The sequence below is a fragment of the Notechis scutatus genome, chromosome 16 (assembly GCF_049901735.1).
Source record: "Notechis scutatus isolate UNSWTSFEM ecotype Mainland chromosome 16, rNotScu1.2, whole genome shotgun sequence".
Classification (NCBI taxonomy): domain Eukaryota; kingdom Metazoa; phylum Chordata; class Lepidosauria; order Squamata; family Elapidae; genus Notechis; species Notechis scutatus.
In genome coordinates this window covers 729,708-753,638 of record NC_142024.1, presented here as the reverse complement: position 1 = coordinate 753,638, position 23,931 = coordinate 729,708, and the positions used below count along the sequence as shown (strand labels likewise).

At 49.9% G+C, this 23,931-nt stretch overlaps 3 protein-coding genes across 4 annotated transcripts; 1 reads left to right on the top strand and 2 right to left on the bottom strand.

Annotated features, from left to right (window-relative positions):
- Positions 1-1,195: 1,195 nt before the first annotated feature.
- CEP104 (centrosomal protein 104) lies at positions 1,196-15,883 on the bottom strand. Its single transcript, XM_087944576.1, is given in 24 exon segments — positions 1,196-3,509; positions 4,020-4,049; positions 4,052-4,109; positions 4,876-4,943; positions 5,032-5,170; positions 5,349-5,457; positions 5,793-5,874; positions 6,377-6,413; positions 6,696-6,812; positions 7,076-7,282; positions 7,702-7,878; positions 8,353-8,526; positions 8,707-8,874; positions 9,216-9,419; positions 9,934-10,170; positions 10,602-10,760; positions 11,100-11,268; positions 11,389-11,465; positions 12,115-12,177; positions 12,847-12,985; positions 13,457-13,630; positions 14,261-14,391; positions 15,351-15,426; positions 15,756-15,883. Coding segments are annotated over 22 exon segments (2,844 nt in total). The 5' UTR covers positions 14,374-14,391; positions 15,351-15,426; positions 15,756-15,883; the 3' UTR covers positions 1,196-3,366.
- DFFB (DNA fragmentation factor subunit beta) lies at positions 15,816-19,193 on the top strand. The gene is made up of 7 exons (XM_026685566.2): positions 15,816-16,089; positions 16,183-16,312; positions 16,716-16,904; positions 17,095-17,174; positions 17,796-17,966; positions 18,347-18,447; positions 18,689-19,193. Exons 1-7 carry the CDS (start codon positions 15,871-15,873, stop codon positions 19,029-19,031), a joined length of 1,233 nt encoding a protein of 410 aa, XP_026541351.2. The 5' UTR covers positions 15,816-15,870; the 3' UTR covers positions 19,032-19,193.
- Positions 19,194-19,533: 340 nt separating this feature from the next.
- C16H1orf174 (chromosome 16 C1orf174 homolog) lies at positions 19,534-22,035 on the bottom strand. 2 transcript variants are annotated; one of them, XM_087944563.1, is made up of 4 exons: positions 21,914-22,035; positions 20,878-21,018; positions 20,611-20,730; positions 19,534-20,407 (listed from the first exon to the last, which is right to left on the bottom strand). In XM_087944563.1, exons 1-4 carry the CDS (start codon positions 21,926-21,928, stop codon positions 20,288-20,290), a joined length of 396 nt encoding a protein of 131 aa, XP_087800689.1. In that variant the 5' UTR covers positions 21,929-22,035; the 3' UTR covers positions 19,534-20,287. The 2 variants fall into 2 exon arrangements, with proteins under 2 accessions (XP_087800689.1, XP_026541354.2); XM_026685569.2 differs by having other exon boundaries at positions 20,611-21,018.
- Between the last annotated feature and the right edge of the window lie 1,896 nt (positions 22,036-23,931).

Genomic DNA, 23,931 nt, shown 5'->3' with positions numbered 1-23,931 from the left:
TTTTGCGCAGGCGCCGAGACATTTTAAGAGCGGCCTTTCTCAAGCTGGGTTCTTTTTTTAAGATGGGCGGACTTCCCGCCTGGGGAATGCTGGGAGCTGAAGTCCATCCATCTTGAAGGGGCTCAGATTGAAAAAGTTTTTTGGCCTTTAAGAGGTATTTCCAGTGGTGGGATTCAAATACAGCTCACCAAACTGCTCAGAAACTTAACAACCGGTTCTCCCAAAGGGGTGCAAACTGGCTGAATCCCACCACTGGGTATTTCCCCCCCCCCCTTCTCGGGTCTTCCAGTGCTGCTCCTGCTGCTCCACTTCTCCAATAGTTGATTCGAGCCAGGGGTCTCCTTGGGGCGGACGTGAGGAATTCTGGGAGTTGAAGTCCCCAAGTCTTAAAAGTTGCCCACTTTGGAGAGACCCCTGGATTGGCAGCATCAAGGAAGCACCAACCCTACCTAGACCTTTTCCAGGGCAAGTGTCCCTAACTTGGTCATCCATCGTGATCTCTTTCTGGTTAATGTAGACATCAATGATTCTGAAGCACCAAAGACCTTTTCCCAAAGGATCTGTCTCTTACCTTGTCAGTCCTCCTGGTCTCCCAACGGCGTCCTCCTCACTGCTGTGATGGACTCTGTCTACCCTGTTGCCGGGGAACTTCTTCTGTGGGGTCCTCGGTTGTCTCCTCGCAGATGCTTCACAACCCAACCGGGGAACATTGTCAGCGCTTCTGTGGATCCACCTTCTCCAGCACTGATGATGTTCCCTAGTTGGGTCATGAAATATTTGCAAGACAACGACCAATCTCGGAGAGCACCAAGGACCCCACAGTTCCCCTCTTCCCCTCCGCACACCCCACTCCCTTCTAGCACTGATGATGTTCCCTAGCTGGGTTATGGCCTGGACAAATGGCTGTCCTTCTCTAGGGCAAGATTCCATGGTTGGCCATTGCCTCCTTCCTAGGGCTGAGAGGGAGGGACTGGCCCAACCTGGCCCATCTGACCCTGTGTCCAAGTGGCACTAGAACTCACGCCCCCCGGTTTCTAACCTGAGGCCTTAAGAGCGACACTCAAATGATTCTTGGTTCTAAGGTACCAAATTTTAATCTCCCTTCTGAGCCAAGAAGGATGCTGCAAAAATAGTAATAACAAAAGAAGAATTGAATGAGCAGAAAACAAGACGTAGAAAAAGGAGCGATCACCTATCAGCTGAAATTCAGAGTTTTATTATCATTTAAGTACAAACAGGAGCGTAACACATTTCTACATAGCAGAGACCCTGCAGGGCTCTGGAATCAGACCTGCTATCCAGCTTATTTGCTCTTTAGATTAAAACAGTCGGAATGAAAATGGCCCCGATCCCTTCGAGGCCTCAAAGGATTCCTCTGAGGTAGGACTCGACTTTGGCGGATCTAAAGGAATTCCCCCCACAAAAAAATGTGCTTTTGCAAGCCTCGAGACGAGCCAGAGATTTCTACACGAGGCCCGCAGAGGATGCAGAAGGCGATTTTTGAATTTCTGTTTTTTCCAAAACCTTCTTTTCCCATCTTAGAGGAAAAGAAAATCAAAACCCGGGAAAAGAGGTTTGGGAGCATGTGATGAGTGCAGCGAGGGTCCTCCTTGCCCCTCTCCTTCCCAGACAGGGCTGGGATCTGCCAGCTAATGCATCGGTCTGTCCTGTATACAGGCAGTCCTCGACTTACAACATTTAGTGACCGCTCAGTTACAATGGCACTGGAAAAAAGTGACGGATGACCATTTTTCACACTTTCCACCATTGCAACATCCCGATCACGTGGCCAAAATTCAGACATGTGGCGTGGCATTTGCACAGCCGTGGCCCTCCACTCCGGGTCTGAATTCAGCCCTCACTTGCACCTTCTATTCTATGGAACTGAAACACGTTTGAATTTCTCTACAATTTCATTTTTAAAAAAATAATACGCACTACAATTAAAAAAAAAACAGTTTGCAAGTGCCTACACAGTGTACATTTGTGCATCTACAGGTATCGAGGGGGGTGGACTGCATAGTAGAAAGTGCTCAAGTTATTCATGCCTACGTGTGGCTCTTGGCCCAAACCGAATTGGCTCGGCTGGGGTCTCCAGGGGGTGCCCTTTAAAAAGGAAAAAGGAGAGCTGGTATCCTGCAACCTGGTTTGTTTTTGTAAGTCTTTTAAAGTAAGGTTCTTGCCTGTCCTGAGCAAATTAAGGTAGGATAGGGAGATGATATATGGCTGCTTGGCTGTCTGTCAAAAAAGCGTATCTTTTTCTGTATACTGGTGCATCTCAGAAGGCTGTGCGTAAGCCCTTGGTTAAGACATCTCAAAAGGAGATGCAAATCAATTCGTTTAAAAAAAGGTACATTAAAAAAAAACACTGCCCATCTTTTCCAATGAGGGTTGGAAGGATAAGATCAAGAATGGTTTTTCTTTTTTAAAAAGGATTCTGTGACTGTTTTCTACTTCCTTGCCCAGTTGTTTATAAACTTCTGTTATTTCCAAAGGTTTTTTTTTTTTAATGATTCCTTTGCCCTTTTCTCTGAATGCCACCCCCACCCCCCACCTCCCCCCCAGCCCCCAGTGGGCTGCAATCCTGAACAAAGTGAATTCCATTTTGATGACTTTCGGGGCATCCAAGTAACTTGCTCAGCTCGGCTCTTTGAGGCATAAAAAGTCAGAGTGAAGCCCCCAAAAGCTGCCAGGTTTTTTTCCTTCCCCCTTTTTGGAGGATTTCACAGCACAGCTTCAGCGATCAAGCATGCAAGGGGAAAAAAAAAAACCCCCCAGATTTTGCTAGGCTGGGCGAAGGGGAGAACTGGACGCTGAGGGTGGAGGAGTTTGGCCAGGTCTCTGCTTGGCCTCCCTTCCATCCCTGGAGGTTTTAAGAAGAGACCGGACAGTTTATATGGGAGGCTATAAGGGGTCTCCTGCCTTGAGTCAGGGGGTTGGACTAGAAGACCTCCAGGGTCCCTTTCATCCCTGTGTCCGAATCAGAGGGAAGACCATGAAAGAGAGATCCAATCTAGAACTACGGAGAAATCTCCTGATGGGTGAGAAGAGCTAATCCAGTGGAATAACTTCCCTCCAGGAGTTGTGGCTGCTCCATCAAGAGATGGGACCGACATTTGACCGGGATGGCCTGGGGTCTCCTGCTTGACCGGGGGGGCTGGGCTAGGAGACCTCCAGGGTCCCTTCCAACTCTGTGATTCTGCATAGAGCGCGAAATGCAGCGATTGCAAATGAGGGGAGGGGGCGACTGGCAGAGAATCAGGACGGCCCCCTGCCGGACCGCCGAGGGCTCCCCCACCGCCAGGCCTCCTCCGGCAGCGGAAGCAGGGGGCGCGTGGCCCCCGGGAGGGAAAGAAGGGACCCGCCTCATCGCTTTGCATACGTTCTGCCAGTGTTTTTATTCAGGCCTCCGCGGGGGGTGGGGATTTTGCTCCCCACCGTGGGCGACCGCAGCTTCGTTCCCAGGGGGCCCGACCGGTTCAGGATGCTCCCGCCAGCCCGGCCTGCAAGGAAAGAGAAGAAGAGGGTGTGAGTTTAGCCCCCTTCGGAGGAAGAGATGGGAAGGGGAGAGGGGCTGCCGCCTCCACCCTTCAGGGTCTGCTGCCAGCAAGGGGCGGGGTGTGTGTCTGTGTGTGTGTGTGTGTGTGTGTAGCTGAAATCACAGGCAGTCCTCAGCTTACGACCTCAATGGGGACAGGATTCCCCACTGAAATCTTTCGGTGAAGTCATGCCGGATCCCACCATCTTTTGGTCTTTAAGCAAATCGCCTGGTTATTATTCATCATTTCAATTTTGAGGCTATATATATATAATATATTATATAATAATATATTATATATATATTATTTATTATTTATTTATTCATTAAATTTATTTGCCACCACTCTATAGGCGATTATGGCCAGTAAGACATGGATTCCCAGCCAGTAGTGCCAGGTGTGATTTCTGGGGAGAAGGGAGGTCACCCCAGTTTATGAAGCGGGGGTGGGAGGGGTGGGGAAACACGAGAGGGTCTTTACTGGTCTGCGCCGGCAGGCTCTTGTTCAGGAATGTGTGCGCCTCGGGTTCACGCGGCAGCCGTCCTGGCCCATCAGGTGCACCTTCCAGGCCTGCAGGTGGGGGGAGAGAGAGGGCGAAAGAAAAGGCTCAGCGACGGCAGAGAGAGAGGAGCAGCAATGGAGGATGGACTCACAACCCCGGGGAAGAATGGAGGCTCGGCAGCAGTGGGGTTTCCCCTTGTGGCCTGTCTCACAAGAGGGCGAGCAAATACGGCGGGGAAGTGGGGGGCAGGAAGGAAAAGCGGAATTAAAACGAAAGCCAAAAATAAGTGAATGGGATAATCCACCCGGGGGGGGGGAACGCTGTGACTATTTGGGGGCCAAGACCCTGACCCGGTGCCCTTATTCTTGCGCTATTTGGAGTCGGAGACCTTTTCTTCATCCTTCTGTATATATACAATGTGTTTGCATAGCTTTATATCTTGACACATGCAATCAGCTGTTAATAAGCACCCAGGGCAGCGTGTGGCTCAGCCACTTTAAGAGGGGAGGACTTCAACTCCCAGCATTCATTTGTGCTCTTAAAGTGGAGAAGGTTGCAAATGCTGCCTTGCCAAGACCCTGAATTTTGATCAATGGAGAAATATAAGCAAGGTAGAAACATAAAAAGGAACGTGGAAATACAGGGAATTTATAGCTCTGCCAGTGTGCCGGATTGCCCCCACACCACCTTCCCCTCTTAAAGCAAGTCAGGCGCTCTCCTTGGTCGCCTAGGGCAGGAAGGGGACCCTTCCCTCTGTCCCCCCCCACCCCCCCTTAATTGGACCATCAAATTCCTCTTGAGGAGCAACCTCCGCTTAATGCCCGCAGCTCTCACCTCCTCGCCCGGTGTAAAATTCTCGTGGCACAAGGGGCAACGGTTGGCCACTTTCTCAGGCTTGGCGGCTGGAGAGAGGAGAGAGGGAGAACGTCAGCCGGGGAGGGTCCCAGGTGCCAACGTAATGTCCCGGGTGGGCATAAACGAAGGACTTACGGTTGCAAGACCTGCTCTTGACGTGCCGGGCCAGCTCGTCCTTCGGCAGGGCCTCGCAACAACGAGAACACTTGGCAAAATTGTCCTTTTTCTCACACTCTGTCAGCAAATGCTCGGTCAGGCTGGCGATTTCCACCACCTGCCCCGGTGGGAAGAGAAGAGAGCCTCGGCCTGAGAGGATGGCAAACTGGTTGGTGTGTGTGTGTGTGTGTGTGTGTGTGTGTGTGTGGACTGTCCAACCTTTTCCTGAAACCTCCAGCAACGGAGCACCCCCAACCTCAGGAGGGGAGCCACTCAGGGACGGAGGGAAGGCTCACCTGCTTGCAGAAGTCGCACCTGGTCAGCATGGGGCAGTGCTTCCAGTAATGGAGGTCCAGGCCTTCCTCAGTGAAGGATTCGTCCCTCTCCCCACAGAAGATGCACAGGCTGATGTGGGAAAAGAACGGGGGGGGGGGGGACCCACCAATTGAGCCACGGGAGCCGCTGAGGCCCTTTCGGAGTTGGCAAAAGTTCTAAGGCCACAAACAGTCCAACCCCTCTTGAGTTCCATTGCCTCTTATATCTAGCGCCAATTCAGGGCTGACCGTAAGCGGACAAGATTCTTCTGGCTATTTGTGAGCAAATGAATCAGCTCGACTGGACTTTAATATTTGCTCACCGGACAGGAGGGGCAGAATCCTTGCCCTCCTTAAAGGCAGCTAATTTGGACACACTACCTGCCAGCCATCCTGCCCCCCCAACCCCAACCCCCAGCTACTTACTTGTCCAGGTAGTTCGCGACCGAGGAATGGTCATCAAGGGCATCGGCCGGAACGGCTTGGGCAGCCTTCTTGGACGCTTCAGCTTTGGAGAGGAAGAAGAGAGAGAGGAGGCTTCCAGGAGGAGGAACCACTTGCCCAGTGGCCGGATTTGGATCCCGTGGCCACAGGGGGGCCTGTAACGGCCCTAAGTGTGGAAAACGGCCCTAACTTCCATTTTTTTCAGTGCTGTCGTAACTTTGAGCGGTCATTAAACAGACGGCTGTAAGGCAAGGATTACCTATACAACTCAATCTATTGAAAAATTAAAAGGCCTTTCTTTTTGTAAGTTGCCTGTCTGAAAAGAGTTGGATGCTCCCTCCTTGTTTTTGTTAGGATTAAATCACAGCGCAGCCGGATTTAGTCAGGGCAAACGCTCCTCGGGTGCTCTACAAAAGCCTTAAAATAATAATAATAATAATAATAATAATAATAATAATAATAATAATAATAATAATAATAATAATAATAATAATAATAATAATAATAATAATAATAATAATAATAATAATAATAATAATAATAATAATAATAATAGTAGGCAGTACCTTGATTCTTTGATTTCTGGAAATCGCTGTCTTTTTCCTAAAAGTCAAAAGAAACAGAAAGGCTGGATCTTTGTGGAGAGCCCGGTTTAGTTAACAAGGCAGAAAAGAGGGGGGGGGGGCTAATTGGGTCCCCCCGAATCCTGCATGGCCGTTGACAATTTGGGGCTCCCCTGAGGAACAGCAGGAGGCAGGAGCGGCCCTTCTCAGGCTGACCCCCCCAAAGACGTGCTGGAGGGCGACCTCCGGTGAGACCCATGCTGGCTGGGGGGGGGGGGGCGGGGGCGTTGGGTCATGGGGGGTCCTGAAACCCCTGGGGTACCTTGTCCGCTTGGGCCTCTGCCTGCATCTCCTTCAGGGCTGCCACTTGGCCTTGTAAGGCTTTGATCTCCTCTTTCTTCTCCTTCTCCGCTTCCTCGGTTGCCGACTTCTTCTGGGCCTGTGGAGAGAACCAGCTGACCGCCATGGGGCCTCCCTCCTCTTCCTCCTCCCTGCAGCCCCTCCTTCCTTCTAGCACGGAGGACGTTACCTAGCTGGGTCATGGGACGTCTGTCTATAAGAAAGCCACCAAGCTCAGGGAGGACCCCGCTGCCTCTTCCTTGTCCTCCTCTAGCAAACCTGGGCTGGGAGAAGCTAAACCCAGGACGTGCCCCCCCCGAGGCTTTCGAAGGGGCAGGATCCCGACGGAGGCCCCTCCCTTACTTTGAGCTCGGCCTCAGTGAGTCGCCCGTCGATTTTCGCAAAGCCATCGAACAGGGACTTGTACAGCACGTTCTTGCGTGTGTTGGCGTCGTCGGGGGGCAGATAATCCAGGATGTTGTCTTGGTGCTGCCGGTACATGTCCAAGATGATCCGGAGAGCCGTTTCCCGCACCTCGAAAACGCGGTGCTCCAAAGCTCCTGTTGCAAACTGAGACGGAAAAGCTTTCGGGTCAGACTCAAATGGGGGAGTGTGGAGCGCAATCATTCAGATCCTGGAGCGACCTCAAGATATGCCGCAGGGAGCCGGTAATCGGGGGCTCCTCCTCCAGCCTGGCAACCGGAAGAGGTCCAAGGCCTTTCCTTTGAGGCCTATCCCCATGGCGGCTGGGTTACTCTCTGGCAGTCCCTTTCTCTGCAGGGGAAAAAATGAGCAGGCCGGCCGGGGAGCTCTGGGAGTTGAAGCCCACACACACCTTCCAGCTGCCAAGGTGGAGAAACACCAGTTGTAAGTGTGCAAAGAGAGAGATTTGGTTGGGACGGGATACGAAGAATGCAAAGGGAAAGGCCTGGGTTGCGTTTTGCAGGACTGGCTCAAAGGAGGAGGCTGTAGGGCCTCGCGGTTCTTACTCGCATGACGTTATCCACGGTGAAGCCGGAGTTCTCGGTGCCCAGGTGTTTCAGCAAGCGCTCCACCAGCTCCACCTGGCTCATGGCAAGGTGCGTGGGGCAGTTGGGCCTCAGGGGCTGCACCAGGTGGGCAGGGATGATCTGCAGAGGCTTCACTTCGTTGCAAAGGGCCATCTCCTGCAAGGAGGCGGGGCGGGTTAGCAGCAGGCGGGGGGGCAGCCAGGTTCTCCTGAACTACGAGAGACTCGATTGGGAGCATAAAATGGTTTATTTACAGGTAGTCCTGGACTTACAACCATTCGTTTAGTGACTGCTTCAAGGACTCCTTATTCCTTTATTTATTATATACGAGGCAACTCTAGGGGGCTTACCGCGTCCAAATGAAACCATAAATATATGAAGAAATGTATGAAACCGCATTGAAATTAATTTCATCCATCATTTTTTTTTATTTTATTCAGAAGATCCAAATACAAAACCCAACAGGAAAAAAAAATTAACGCAAAAAAAAATAAATATCCCAGACTAGACAAAAACATTAAAAAAACACAGTGAATTTTTAAATTGCATTTGGGATCACAATGAAAGGCGAGCCTCCAGCTGCAGCCCCGTCGTGGCCCAGCACGGATTCCTCCCTGCCGGCAGACTGACCTGGATGAAGTTGGCAGCGGTCATCCGCAGGCGGGCCGAGGAGTCCCCGGTCCGGGCGAGGAGGTTGGGGAAGCTCCGCTCCACGCAGAAGACGGTCTCCTGCCTGCCCAGTTTGTGCCTGGGGATGTACTGCGTGAGGCTCATGTTCAGCAGCTTCAAGGAGGCCTGGAAGACCTGCCAGATTGGACAAGAGGAAGCAGCCCCACCCAGGGGAGTCCTTCTCAAGGCCCCTCCAGCCACTGCTCTCCTCCTTGGGGCCGGGGGGGGGGGGGAGACGGAGCTCTGAGGAACCAGGGGCGGTGGGATAAAGAGGCGACCCTCCCCCTCGACCTCCCCGATTTCCCCTCCGCTCACCGAAGAGACGATGTCTTTGATGGCCCTCACGATGAGGAAGACGGCCCCCCGGAGCATGTTCTTCAGCTCCTCCTTCGGCGTGCTGGTGGGGGCCTCCGTCATTTTCTTGTAGATGGCCAGCAACGAGTCCTCGCGATACGACCAGGTTTTGGAATAGGCGCCGGCCACCTGGGGAAAGCAAGGCCCAGGGAGGAAGGTGACGAGGGACGTGGCTGGAGACCAGCATCTCCACCAAAGCTGCCCTCCCACTCCTGGGGGGCAAGTTGCTTCCCTCTCTTCAACAGGGAGTCCTCAACTTATGACCGTGCGTTTGGAGTTTACAAGGGCCCTGAAACGGTGAGTTCAGGGCCGCCTCCCACGCTTACCGCCGCCGCCGCATCCCCAGGGCCGTGTCCCGACTCACTCTCATCTCTCCTGACCCCTGGACCGTCCCGTCTGACCTCCCCCCTCCCCCAAAAGCCAGAGAGCTCAAGAGGCCCCTCAACTGAGCCGCCTCCCTCTTTGGTTACCAGAGTTTCCCCGAAAACGTCTATGGAGGTGCTGGCCTCCCGCAGGGCCTTCTCGGTCAGGGGCTCCGGATCGCCAACCACCCCACTCCTGGGCGTGTCTCCGGGCTCCTCCTCGTTCGCCTCGGGCTCCAGCAAGGGAAAACCTTCCTCCTGCTGCTTGCGGATGGCCGGGAGGGGCCGCTCGTCGTAAGGTAAGAACTCCACCTGGAAGGGAAGGGCCCCGCAGTCAAAGGTGAGTGGCCGGGTGACGTCCCTCCTCCTCCTCCTCGGTTCGATGCCCTCCCCCCCCCACCAGCAAGGAACCCAAGTGGGAAGTGTCCTTGCCCAGGGCCAGAAGGGGAGGGAGGGAGGGAGGGTTTGCGTCTGGGGCCAGAGATGGGAAGGGCAGGAGATATTTGCTGAAAGGGTTCTCCCAGGAGAACTGGGTATTTGAGGAAGGAAAGAAGGACAGAGAGCAAAAGGAGACAAGGGGAAAGAAAGGAAGGAGAAAAAGAGAGAAAGGGAGAAGGAAAAGAATGGAAGAAAAAAGGAAAGAGAAGAAAGAGAAGAAAGAGAAGAAAGAGAGAAAGAAAGAAAGAAAGAAAGAAAGAAAGAAAGAAAGAAAGAAAGAAAGAAAGAAAGAAAGAAAGAAAGAAAGAAAGAAAGAAAGAAAGGGGGAGGAGGAAAAACCAGGTGAAAAGGGGGCAGGAGGAGCAGGACAGAGTCGAGCCAGACTTACACTGATCTTGGGGAAGGTCTCTGCAGCGATGGGAGCCGCCTGGGCCAGCGGGGAAGAGAAGGCCTGAGAGGGGGCCGGCTCAGGCGAGGGGATTTCCGGGGGCTTCTCAGGGGGCAACGAGGCCGGACTCTCTGGCTCGGCTTTCTCCCGCCAGGGAGAGGGCAGGGGCTTCTTCTGCTGGAGAGTCGTGGTGGGCTGAGCCACGGGGTCCAGTGGCAGGTCGGGTAGTCGCCGGATCTGAGTGAATGAGATGTCCAGAGATTCATTCATCCATTCATTCATCCATCCATCCATTCATTCATTCATTCGTCTGCCCCTTCTGCTTTCAGACAACCCACGCAAGAGACAAGCGGGATGCAAAGTCTCCAGTGGTTTATTTCTCTCTATGGGGTGCAAAAATTGGCTGCCCTTTGACTCTTCCTAAGTCACTAGAATGGTTCGTGGACACAGCCCAGGGTGCAAGCTGGCAAGGGAAAGAAAACCAGCTTCTATGGCACTTTATCTAAACCACGGTTTCTCCAGCTCAGACACTTGAAGGTAGAGGGACTTCAACTCCCAGAATTCCCCCACAAGCCCCACTTATTCCCCCCCTTCCCCCGGAGCAAAGGGATTAGAAGAGAGTAAGCAAGCCACCCTGGGGAGAGACGTTCCTTCCTGGGATCACTCACGGCGAGATCTGGGTCCAAGAGATTATGAAGCTCCAGCTGCTGGTAGACCTTGAGACGATAGTCCTCCATCTGCTGTTTCTTCTGCTTGGCCAAGTCGTAGTCCTCCCTCTTGACGGCACACCGTTTCTCCACCTCGTAGCGTCCCAACCGCTCCCCAACCTGAAACAGGAGCCCCTTGGAGGTCTTCTAGTCCAACCCACTGGCTCAAGGCAGGGGCAATCGGTCACGACAGAGAAAGCCTCTAAGCACAGAGCGAATGAGGGCCCGATGAACGAATTGGGTATCGCGTCAAGTCTACATTCAAAGCCATGAGAAACTAAACCGCAACTGGTTTAAGAAACTGGGTTACCCCAATCCCAACAAGGAGACCTTTTTGATATTCAACATCGTTCCATGCCCAGAAGGGGAAAAGCCTCCACACATTTCAGGTGTTTGGAGGGAACAAGAAAGGGAGCCCCTTTCCACGTCTTCCCCACCCCGCCCGGCCGCCCCCTCTACCTTCTGCAGATCCGCGATGGCCTGCTTGAGCTTCTTGGCGTGATCGTAGTGTTCCAGGTGCACCGCTTCGTGCTTCTTCTCGTCCAGCTTCCGGATGATCTGGGCCACTTCCGGGTCTTGGTACATGTCAAAGGCCAGATCGTCCAGCGGAGAAATGGCGTCGGCCTTCCTGGAATGAAGGGGAGAATGGCAGTTTGGGGCGAGGCCCCCGTGCCCACGGCGGGCGTGGGGAGGGAGGGGAGGGGAGGGAAAGGGGGAGGGGGAGGCTTCCCCGTTAGGCCCTTCTCACCCAGGGTAGCTCCCCTCCAGGGCCGACTCATCCGAATTGCTCCCTAGGTAATGGTCGATCAGCTTCTCCCTGGAAGGCTTGATAACAGAACCACAACAGGTAGAACTTTTGACTCAAATGGGCCGAATGCAGGTGAACAACAGCAAGACCGAAGTACAGGCGGCCCTCGACTTACAGCAGTCCGTGCAGTGACGACCGGCTGAACTTGTAACTACGCTGGGAAAAGCGACTCACAGACCATTTTTCACCCAACAGTTGCAGCCTCCCCAGGGTCCCGTGATCACAATCCAGACGCTTGGCAACTGCCTCAGAGTTATGATGGTCGCAGGGTCGTCCCGGGGGTGGTGGTCCCGTGATCCCCTTTTGTGACCTTCTGACCAGCAAAGTCAGTGGGGAAGCTGGATTCATTTAACGACCGTGTGACTAACTTAACAATGGCAGAGATTCACTTACCAATTGCAAGAAAGGTCGTAAAATGGGGCAAAACTCACTTGTGAACTATCTCACTTAACAGGAGAAACTTTGAGCTCAATTGTGGTCGTAAGTCAAGGACTACCTCTATACAGATATACAGGTGGTCCTTGAGTTACGACCTCTATATCTGTACCCCTGTATCAAGGTCTACCTGTACATTGGTACTCCTTGAGTTACGACTGTAATGGAGTCTGCCTATCACAGTTGTAACTTATGACGGTTGCAAATCTTTGTTTAATTTCCCAGACGCACCTGGCTGTTCTCATGGCTCAAATCTGCAGGTTCCCCAATGATGTTTATTGCCACAAGAGCAACCTGGAGAAACAAGAGGGAGAAAAAGAGAGCGGAAGTTCTGACGTCCTTTGACCTCTTTTCTTTTGTTTCAAGAAAACGAGAGAAGAATACAAAGGGCAGCAGAAACAGGGTCAGCTACTTCCCATTCTGTTTTTAGTTATCCATGTAGGAAAGTCAACGTATGCATTCTATATTAATTATTTTTATTAATAAGAAACAATAATTTCTATTTTTTTCCAGACAAGGTTGTGGAACTATAGACAGGTTCTCTCTGGCCATTCAAAATCAGAATATTACTATCAACTTCAATGACTTTTATACTGTGTTCCCTTCAGTTAGTGCTTCCAAACACATTGGGTAACTATTACTAGAGTAATTAATAGCTAATAGAGAACTAATACAGTGTTTCACCATGGCAGCAATGTGTCTAGATCAGTGTTTCACAACCTGGACAACTTTAAGACGTGTGGACTTTAATTCCCAATTCCCTGGCACCAATGCACTCCTTTTAATATGTATCCAAACGGTGTCCTGCTTATTCTCTTACAACCCCTTTCTCTGCACTCTCTCTCCTCTGGCAAGGGGTGGGTGGACAAGCATGGCTGGCTGGGGAATTCTGGGAATTGAAGTCTACACATCTTAAAGTTGCCAAGGCTTGGAAATATTGATCTAGAGAGACCCAGTTTTTACCTGGCTGTACAGGTTGTACCGATTGGCGTAGTTTTTGTGGAAAGTCAACTTTAGATATTGGCCAACTGCATCCACGTAGACGGATTTCAATTCCCGGGCCCTGTAGTTGGTCTTTTCGTTATCGGAAAGGGAGACATAACTGTAGAAGAGGGAAAAAAGAGAGAGAGGTTGAATGCAGATGATGCTTTACAAGTATTGTGAACCCTTTGGCGCTGATGAACTATCAATATTCTATTCTAAGAAAAGGATTCCTGCAATGAATTAGTGGACTGTCCATAGGTTCGTATGCGTGTATTGGATGGGCCTCCGTCTTTTTCACAGACGCACTCCAAATTTTAAATTATTGGCTTAGAATCCTAAGTTAGGCACAAACTCTCTCAAATTCCAGAGGAAAGGAGAACAAGCAAAGGGTCAGCCAACATTCACAAACACGTCCTTTAGGATCTGTGGCTGCTTATCTGGAGTTGCACCTTGCTTTATACGGTCGGTCTGGAATCAGCCAGGGGGCTGGGCAAATCCCACGTGCCTACTGACAACCCGCTTCTGCTGGGTTGCTGAGTCTGCTGAGAGACAGAAAACTGACACGCGTATCAAGGAAGAGAAAGCTCACCCCAGCCTCTGGAACTGCTCCGTTTTATAGGGCGCAAAATAATCGGGCAAGTTTTCGCTGATGAAGAACTCAATTTTGCTGGAGATCATATATTGGTGAGCCAGGAGCTGCAGCTTTCGAATCCTGCACCTTTCCACCATCTGGAGGACTATTTCTTGGGGATACTGGCAGAGTCTGAAAATAGAGAAAAGGGAAGTCTTTGGTTTCCCACGCCAGGGTTGAAATGGCGGGAATATTTTATTACACTCAGTGACCAGGGGAAGGAAGGAAGGAAAAGAGAGGAAAGAAGGGAGAGAGAAGAAAGGAGAGAGAGGGAGAGAAGAAAAAAGCAAGGAAAATGTCAGAAACTCCCACATCTCTATAAACCTAAGCTATCTGAGTATACCTAATTCAATATGGATAAATTTAACGCTACACAAAATATTGCAGCCATAGGACTCTAAAAACCTATAAAGCTAAAAGTAAATGCATGAAACTTTTGAAGCAACTTTCTTGGCTGACTGCTTTACAATCCTGGGCTTGAATTACGATCTTTTCAAAATTCTGATCTCCTAACAGTGGGGATGAAAGACACGCTGTTCAATTTTTAAGAATTCCTCTGACTGAGAAGTTGTAATTTTTTCGAATTGCTTTATTAACCTTTTTTTGCGGGGGGAGAACCTTTTGTTGAACAGTGGAAAACAAGAGGGGCTGCATATAAATTTATTTATTTGTTAAATTTATTTAAATTGATGAACATTTTCTGGATTCTTGCAAGATGCCCCCAAGAGCACGTGAAGTATCTAGAGTTTCTTAGGGACTGACCTTGGTGACCTCCATCCGTTGACCGTTGGCGCGTGAACCATCAGCTCCTTGGCACTGAAGCCATCCTCATGTCCGGATGAACTTATAACAATAAACCCAATCTTGTGTGGCATCCTGCCCTCTTGTGCTAACTGGGAAGAAACAACAGCCAGCTTTTGCAAAAGGTTTCTCTCCAGCAAAGATTACGGTGTTTTAACTCTTGAACCCAAGCAACTTTGAAAGTTAGCCAAAGTTCCATCTCAAACATTCACATTTGTGGTCTTTATTTATTGACTTTATTCATTCTGTTTATACAACCACCCAACTCAATTAGCAGTTGTGGGAAACAAACCACAATAAAAGTAAAAATAAAAACAAACAGGAGATTGGGCTCTTCACACATTTGGGGCCTCAGGCACACGGATATGCATTTCTTATATTTGCACCCAATGAATTTGCATTATTATTTTGAGTCACCCAGGGCTGCTTTTAAGATATAAATTATTGGCATGTTCTGAACGCATTGGGTCTGCATGCACATGTGTTTTGCATGTATTGGATCGGCATGTTTTATTTATTTATTTGATCTGTGTGGTGGCCTAGTGGTGGAGATGACTGCTTCCCGCTCGCGAAGGCTGAGAGTTCAATCTTAGGTGGCAGCAGATGTTTCTCTCTCTGGGCACAAAGATAAAATATCTGCTGCCAACCCTGCATAGGCATCCAGCTAGTCAACGCTCAGCTCCATTCAAGCTGCTCCAAATTCACCCGGAATTACGGAAGGGGGAAAATATTTGTTTGATCTCTGTAGCTGTCCCTCTCAAGAAGTGACTCTGGGGAGCTACAGAAATTGAACCAATTTTGTTTGTAGAGCATTAGCATGCACAAATGTTCTGCATCTATTGGAATGGCATGCTTTGCATGTACTGGGCTTGCGTCCTCGTGTGTTTTGCACGTGTGGGAATGGCATGACCTTTGCACGTAGTGTTTGCATGCCCATGCTTTGCATCTGTTGGACGGGCATGACTTTGCTTGCGCAGTTTTGCATGCATTAGATTAGCACGTTTTGCATGTCCTGGGCTCGCATGCATATCCCCCCCACCCCCCAGCCCACCTGGAGCCGATCCGTCCGTCGTGGCAGGCGGGGGCGGCCTCTTCTGCTCGCGCGTCCTTCACCACCATGAAGACGCCTGCGGGGGGGGGGACAAAAGAGGGGGAGGGGGGCACCGGTCACCTTGACTGGCTCCTCTCCGGTCCGCCGATGCTTCCCTCCCCACGTCCCCGCTAAGAAGAGCCATACATCCCCATGGTCATAATGAGACCGCGGCTCCCGCTCTATTAGCCCCCCTCCCTGGTGCCCCCATCTAGTCTCGGGCAGTCCCACCGGCCCCGCACCCGGGAGAGGCTCCGCCCCTTTTCCCCCGTCCCAAGGGAGTACCCCCAGCCCCCACGGTTGGGGAGAGGGAGCCTAAAGAGAAGGGGAGCCCCCTCCGCGCCCCTCGCCCCCCTCGCCTCCTACTTTATTCCGGCTCCATCACTAGGGCCTCTGTTCCCTTAGCAACCGCTGCGATGCGACTGCGCAGGCGCGAGCGCGGCGGCACAGTGGCGGCCGGCGGGAGGGGAAGGGCGAGCGAATGGGATGCTCGCAGCGGGTCCTTCCGCACATGCGCCGTCGCGACTCGGCCACGGATTCGCCGCGCGCCGGGCCAATCAGGGCGCGGGGGGCGCCGGGCGCGTTTTCCGGGGCAATGGCGGCCAAGGCCTTCAAAGTGCGGACCGGGCCCGGAGGGAGCAAATACGGGCTGGCGGCCGGGAGCCTCGCGGAGCTGCTGCGGAAGGCCTCCCTGCTGGAGGTGGGTGGGAGGGTGGGCGGGGAGGGGGAGGGTGGCCGGCGCGTCTCTGTCCGAGTACCGGTTCCTTTGACGGGCTCTTCCGCTTCCCCACAGCCGCCCTTGGTCGCGGGCTGCCGACTGGGCCGCTACGAGGACGGCGTCGAAATCAGCGAGGAGGCTTTCCGTGCCCTGCCCGAGGACGCCGAGCTGATCCTGTTGCGGCCCGGAGAGGAATGGAGCGGATGTAAGTGGGGGTGACACACACACAACACACACAACACACAGCCTCCGCCCTCCAGCTCCTCTTCCAACCAACCCCAAATAGGTCAGTTTAGGGTCGGTTTTTTGCGCTGCCAGAAATTTAGAAAAAGCTTTGCCTCAATGAGGACTAGCGCCTTGCAAACGCTGTCCAAGGACTAGCAATATAATAGGAAATGTGCAAACCTCAAAGATCCAATATATAGATATATACACGTACATATATAACACATGCATATATACACATCTATGTATGTATCTATATGTATATATACATACACACGCACAGACCTATACGTTATAAACACACACCCAGAGAGATTGCCATGAAAGCTGATCGTCTGCAAGAATGAACCATCCTTGGTTTTCTCGTCTTTTCCTCCCGGCAGACGTCAGTGAGATCGAGCGCTTCCTGCGTGCTTTCTCCAACTGCTCCTCTGGCGTGCTCCACGCAGCTCAGGGGCTCCTGTCAGGCGAGGAGGCTCCCAAGAGGTGCAAACTCCTGTCTGACCTGATTCAGAACCTCAGTGAAAATATTTCTGCAGAAAGCCGGAAGGAAGACGAGGTGTGGTTTGAAGGTCAGTTCTAAGCTGATGTCCTGTGGCTCTGCCTGGCGTTTGGTCTGTGGGTGAAAAATGCTCAGGATGTCGAGAGTTTTGGGAAGCACAGTCTTATGGACTGGAAACTTGAAAAATCTCACTTAGGTTTGGAAGGTGGCTCCAAGAGGCTTTTTGGGGACTGATGGCATTCATTTCCCACCATTCCTAGGGGTTGAATCTCGGTTTAAGACCAAGTCCAGTTATATGCGCCATAGTTGTGAGAACAGAATCCGTGGATACATGAAAGAGGTAACGTGGCTTGCAAAACTCCCTACGTAGTCTTTATTTTGATCTTAGATGTTTGCCTTCACAATACCTACTATATTACTCAACCATTGGTTATGATGATTAGGCATTTGGGAAGTGATTGATCAACCCCTTCCTCATCGAGAGAACCGACTAGCACTTAACAGTCAAAAAAGTTTATTGAAAATGGAAGGCTTAAAATTTGAAGTGAACCACAGTTTGGTACACATCATTAATATTTGTAATTCTAACTTTCCATTTTGTGCTTTTAATTATATGGAAACATCAAGTGTTTTTTTTTTTTTTGTGTGGACTGCAACTCACAAAGGCTACACAGACACGAATCTCTATTACACGAATGGGATTTCCTTCCTTTTATGTTATGGGCAAGGCAACCTCCATAATTCCCTGCATTTTTGCCATCCTATTTCTTAGTTTAGTTTGGTTTTCTTTCACCATTCGTATTCAGGGTTTGAATTAGCTTTTGATCTACCAGGTTTCAGCTCGGTTTGTAAAAATCACTGAAGTTTGCCTTGTGGGAACAGACTGGCAAGGAAACTCAATTATCTTTAAATAATATTTTTAAATAAGATGTTGAAAGCTTGTGTGTTTCTCTCTCCAAAGGTTGGGGCTTACATTTCTGCCGTCCCTCCCGCCCTCCAAATGAAATTCAGCGGGGTCGCTGAAGCCATGCTGGAGAAACTGAAGTTGGAGAAGTACAATGGTTTCTATTTCGACCGGAAGGAAGAGACCAAAGACCGCCTCTGCACACCGGAAGGCTGGTTCTCGTGCCAAGTAAGTTGTGAGAAAATCAAACGTATAAAAGCAAAGACGTTAAGCATTTTTATTTTCCTTTTTGAGTGGCATTGAGTGATTCACGCATTCCCAAGTTGAACCTTTGGTCAGGCATTGCAGGAAACATGGGGGGAGGGAGTGTCTTTCTGGCTGGTGCCTACCGGCACGGGGTTGCTTACCTTTACAGAGAGGCCAACAACTATCCCAATATATAGCGACTGCCAAAATAAAACCTACAGGTAAGTCTCAACTTACAACAATTCATTCAAATGGTCCCAAGTCCTCTTTTTCTGTGCCGTCAGTACTTCAAATGGTCACTAAACAAATTGTTGTAAGTTGAGGACGACTAGTATCCAGCTTTGTGTGTCTCTTGTCCACAGGGCCCCTTTGACACCGAAGACTGCTGCTGGAGACACTCCATCAACCCTTACGGGAACAAAGAAAGCCGAATTCTGTTCAGCACGTGGAACCTCGACCACATGTGAGTCCTGGAACGCAATCCCACCCTGTCCGTTTGGTCATTATTTTTGGCCCCTCCCGGTGATAGATCAGTTGTGTGTAAACAAAAAATATCTCTTGAATTTTAAACTCCCTGGATCCACTTACACAGCTGGATAACTGGCTGCTGTATGTACAGGTGGGGAAGAATTTCAAAAGAAACAGCAATATCATTAAATGTACATGTTCAGTTGAAAATACTTCAGCCTTCCTTTCTGTTTCAGAATTGAGAAGAAACGGGCTGTCCTGCCCACCTTAGTCGAGGCCGTGAAAGGCTGCGACGGGAAGGAAATTGACTGGGAATATTTTTACCGGCTCTTGTTCACCACGGACAATTTGAAACTGGTGCACATTGTGTGTCACAAGAAAACAGTCCACAACCTCGGCTGCGACCGGACAAAAATCTACCGTAAACGAAAGACAGGCCGGAAGGACAGGCCTCTTTGCAGCCACACCCCGAGATCCTGGGTTCAAACGTCAAAAACTAAACAAAAAAATGACTCGAAACTTCCTAAAAATAGAACAACGAAAACCCCCCATCCTATAGCCAAGAAGGGATCCGCTTAACGGCTGTGCCGTTTGCTTAACAACCACTGCAAAAGAGGTCGAATCAAATTTGCCTGGCCAGGGAGTCATTTTTGTTATTTAAAATTTTAAATGATTGTTTTTACTCCATATTTTTTAAAAAGAGTAAAAATGAAAAATAAGATTTTTAAGAAGTTACAAAAATTAATTAGTGAATATTATAGCTGTTTTTTCCCCACCTCATTAAAGGCATTCATTGAAGGCTGCAACTTGGTTAGCCACCTTGTGAAATCACCCTGCAAGCTGGAATTGTTTCATTGCGGGTTGTGTGAACCCAGAAAAACTGTTCACTAGCCAGGTTTAGCTGTGAAAAATAAGGGCAGGAGGTGCTGACATGTTTTCATCCATTTTTGGACCTCTTCCTGGGTTTAAGTATCCGCCTACTAGATTATATAAATAATAAATTTTAGTTTCTCATTACTGATGTAAGTGCACCAATTCAGCCCTCAGGGATGAAATCAATTCCTTTCATTCATCGTGATGATTTAATTTCAGCAAAAAAAAAAAAAAGCTTTATTATTGCAGTGGTAATCTTGGGCACCAAGGGGCAAAATCTCGTGAACATTTGTATCTTTTAAAAAATGCCGTGTTCCGAACTCTGCAAGAGATCCTTTTATTCATAGTTAGGGGCAGATGTACCCAAACTGGGAGGGCACACACATCTGCCATCATGGTTTTTTTAAAACCTCCAACATCTGTGTTCATAGAACATAATAAACTAGTTTTTAATGTGCAGTCCACAGCTTAGGCAGGTTTTACAAATTTCAAAACAGCTCTGAATGAACTCAGAATATGGTTAAAAAAATGAGCTTTTGGATAAAGAAAGAAACAATGTGCCTGGAGAAAGAAGCATACAGAATAACAGTTGGACGGGACCTCTGAGGTCATCTAATCCAACCCCCTGCTCAAGCAGGAGTCCTTATTCCATCCTGGTCAAGTGGCTGTCCAATCTCTTTGAAGACCTCCAGTGATAGAGCACCCACCACTTCTGGGTGGCTGGTTGTCGCTTCCTCAAGTCCAAGGCTCTTGTTGGTGGGGATGGCCGTAGTGGGCGCTGTGACCCACGGGCTTCGCCAGAAACAGGGAGCTTGGAGTGGCTCAACGTCCATCACCGTCACGGCGATGGTTCTTTCCGAAGAACACACACTCTAGAAGATGCTACGGTGGCGAGGAACATTGTTAGTCTTGGCTGCATCTGGAAAAGGTACAATTCGCCTGTGACTGATTCTCTCTGGCCTTCAGGCTACCTCTTCTCCACTCTCCTCATCCTCCTCCTCCTCCTCTTTGGCAATAAAATGCATTCTTCGGAACTCCCGCCTGCTGGTGTTGGTCCGCGAGAAGGAGGCCGGTGGGAGGTCCTAGAAGAAAGAGGCCCCTGGTGAGGGCCTTCAGAGCCAGCCCGGCAGCCCTCCACTCCCCATTCCCCCCAATGAAGAGGAGGAACCGTCCGCCGTTTTTGCTCCAAAGAAACGAGGCCGTTCTTTTCCCTCTTCCCCACCCGCCCAACCTTGCGGACTCCCAGAGTCCCCCCGCCAGCCTTGCGGTTGGCACCTACCCTTACCTGTGTGAACGCCATGCTTCCGAAGAACCGGTCCATGGGCAGCGGCTGGTTGCTGTCCTCATTCAAGAAGACGCTGTTGTCCAGCTCGCCGATTTGACTGGACACCTCCTCCGGCTCCATCTGCACAGAGGTGGACGTGCTACCCATGTCGGTCTCTTCTCCTTCGTCCTGGTCCTCCCCTTCCTCAGCCCTCCTGGGCTCCCTGTTCTCATCAGCTACATCTTGGGGGTCTTCTGAAGGCCCCTTCTCTCCGCTCTGCAGTCTCACCTCCAGGTCCAGGGCGGATGCTCCCAAGGGGGCTTCATCAGCTGGCCCCACCTGGGATCCTGCCTTCTGCCTGGGCCCCTGTTTCCTTTCACACCTCGGCTTCTTTGAGGGACGCCTGGAGGTCCCGTTTTGCAAAGGACCCTGCGGAAGGAGGAGGAGGAGGAGAAAGAAAGGCCATCAAGGACCCCAGAAACCAGGAGAAAATTTCCTATCGGAGAGAACAATCCACCCGTGAAAGGGAGGTTAAGTCTGCAGAAGCTGTGGCTGCTCCACCCCTGGAGCTCTTCAAGAAGAGGCTGGGCAGCCACTTGTCCGGGATGGTTCTAGGGTCTCTTGCTTGAGCAGGGGGTTGGGCTAGAAGACCTCCAAGGTCCCCCCCCCCGACTCTTGTGATTCTGCATTCTCTTAAATGGCTAGCAAATCAACGCTCGACTTAGAAACCAGTGGAGACCAGCCTGATGCTCTTCAGAGGTCCCAAAATGCAGGAAGGGGAAGCCTGCCTCGCTATAGCCCATGCACTCCAATAGGCACTTGCATCAACATTGGCATAAGCTCATTAGGCAAGTAATCCGTGTAATACCAGAAATACTCAACTGCACCTCCTGCCGATTCATTCATGTAAATATCTACTTGCATAGGATAAGGATGTTTTGGGCCGCGACTAATGTACATAAGAACAAGTACCTATGTTAATATATTGGTTTTATAGTATGTTACTTACAGTTCATATAAAATATAAATAAAATTGATGTACATTTTTAAATTATATAAGTATATGCATAAGTATATAATGTATGTATAGATGCATGTATATATGTATATATATCATACTTAATGACATGCGTATATATATATATCCACACCCACATAACTATCCCAAGTAATCCTTAAAATTAATAATGTATTTACACAAATATTAGTATGTATTTGCATAAATTAGCATACTCTCCCCCCCCAGTTCCTGCAAACCTGATTTGCATAGATCCATAGACAAATCGCGGCTAGGGAGGCCCCACCCCCCGCCTGCGCCACTCACCCGCCGGGCTCGCATGGAAGAAGCCGCAGGACCCTCACCACACCGATCTCACCTGCTCCCCGCCAGCACTTCCGCTTTCCGCAGCATTACATTTCCGGTGAAATTGCCCAATTAAAATGCAGAGCGGGGAACGCCCTCTCTCTTCCGTCGTTGCCTGGCAACAGAACTTCCCCCCCCTTTTCCGACGCCCCGCTGTGAGCACCGTCGCCATCTTTCTTTTGGGCACCGTTATATGACAGTCCTTCCCAAGCCTAGGAACTCCTTAACCGTGAACCTTTTTTTTTATTCCACTTAATCTCTTAATCGCCCAAGGATTAGGGTTCGGTGCTTCACTGCCCTCAGTGCTGCGTTTCCTAAGAATTTTAAACAATAGGTTAGGGTTGAGGTAGGAACGGCCATCTTTAGAGAGGGTAAGCCCACTTTACCTCCAGGGTGGAAAGTAGATGTAGCATGTTTTGAACTTTTTTGCACAATTGCAAAAAGAAAAATGCACAACCTGCAACCTGGATTAAAAGTAGCCCTCGACTTATGACCGTAATTGGGATTGGAATGTAAATTGCTAGACGATCTTGTCATTAAATGAATCACAGCCAATTTTTCAACCCTTTCTCCCCCATGGACGTTAAATTAATCCACTTTCCGCAACCGATGTTGCTGATCAGAAGTCAGCTGCGAATGGCGACACACAGAGGTGGGTCTTCAGCAGGTTCTGGCCAGTTCTGGAGAACCAGTAGCGGAAATTCAGAGCTGTTCGGAGAACCGGCAAATACCACCTCTGACTGGAGATTTAACGCTATCCTTCCCCTGCCACGCCCACCAAGCCACGCCCAACAGAACTGCTAGTAAAAAAAATTGAATCCCACCACTGGCGACATGGGAGTGCGGGATGCTGCAACTGTCATAAATGCGAGTCAGTTGCCAAGCACCTGGATGGCAATCACGCAATACTGGGAGGCGACATTGCAATGGTCATAAGTACAAGGACTGGTTGCAATTCACTTTTTTCAGCCCCAACTTTGAATTTTTGCTAAATTGATGGTTCTGAACTGAGGACTACATTTGTGCTGCTTATTATATGCCTCTAAACCGGTCTATAAATTTGCCATTTGGGCAGTGTTCCACCCTGCCGGGTTGTTGTAGACTTCTTCTAAGCCCCAACACCCCCTTCGTTCGTTCCCCCCCCCGGCCCCCCCCTGTGGTTGCCTTGAAAGGCTTAGGATGTTCTTGTGTTGAAGAAAGCAAAATCAATACGAATCCTATTAGCAAGGATTTGTTTTGCCTTCCACAATTCATCATAGAAATTGCTCCATCCTCTTTTACAAGCGAAGGGAGGGGGGAAATCCCCCTTTTTTAAAAAAAAACCCAAGGTATGGAGTCATTCTCTCCCTCGTGAAATGTTTATAATTGAGAAATGCTCTTAAAAAGCTGGAAGGGACAAAATTTTTTTTAAAAAAACCCCAAAGGAAACAAACAAATGCACACTGGCCAGTCATCAAATATCAGCCTGGACTTGGTTCAATCAAGAGTCAAAGGATGAAAATGCGGCTCTTATTTCACTGAGAAAATAAAACCAGAACACAGAAGATAGAATGACAGGGATGGAAGGGACCTCCGAGGTCTTCTAGTCCAACCCCTGCTCAAGCACGAGACCCTATAGCATTCCAGACAAATGGCTGTCCAGTCTCTTCCGAGCCTTGAAGAAGAGAAGTTGCTGAAAGTAGAAGACTTTGAATTTGACTGTTTTGAAATTTGGGCTTGCCAGATGATGGGAAGCAGGAAGACTGTCATATATCTTTTGACCAGCAGAGGGCAACCATCGCCCAGAAATGAAATGCCTGATCTCTCTTCCCTCAAGGTCCTTCTCCATCTAGGCAAGCCAGCATTTCATCTTGGCTAAAGAAAACCACCATGAGGAAAGAAGAATGCCACAACAGACACACAGAAGGCTTCCTTCCTTCCTTCCTTCCTTCCTTCCTTCCTTCCTTCCTTTTCCTCCTCTATATCATCCATCCATCCAT

Coding starts and splice junctions, on each gene's coding strand:
- DFFB (XM_026685566.2), top strand. CDS start 15,871: ATGGGATGCTCGCAGCGGGTCCTTCCGCACATGCGCCGTCGCGACTCG. Junction 16,090..16,182: donor GGAAGGCCTCCCTGCTGGAG/GTGGGTGGGAGG, acceptor GCTTCCCCACAG/CCGCCCTTGGTCGCGGGCTG. Junction 17,967..18,346: donor AAGGCTGGTTCTCGTGCCAA/GTAAGTTGTGAG, acceptor TCTTGTCCACAG/GGCCCCTTTGACACCGAAGA.
- C16H1orf174 (XM_026685569.2), bottom strand. Junction 20,408..20,610: donor GAAGCATGGCGTTCACACAG/GTAAGGGTAGGT, acceptor TCTTTCTTCTAG/GACCTCCCACCGGCCTCCTT.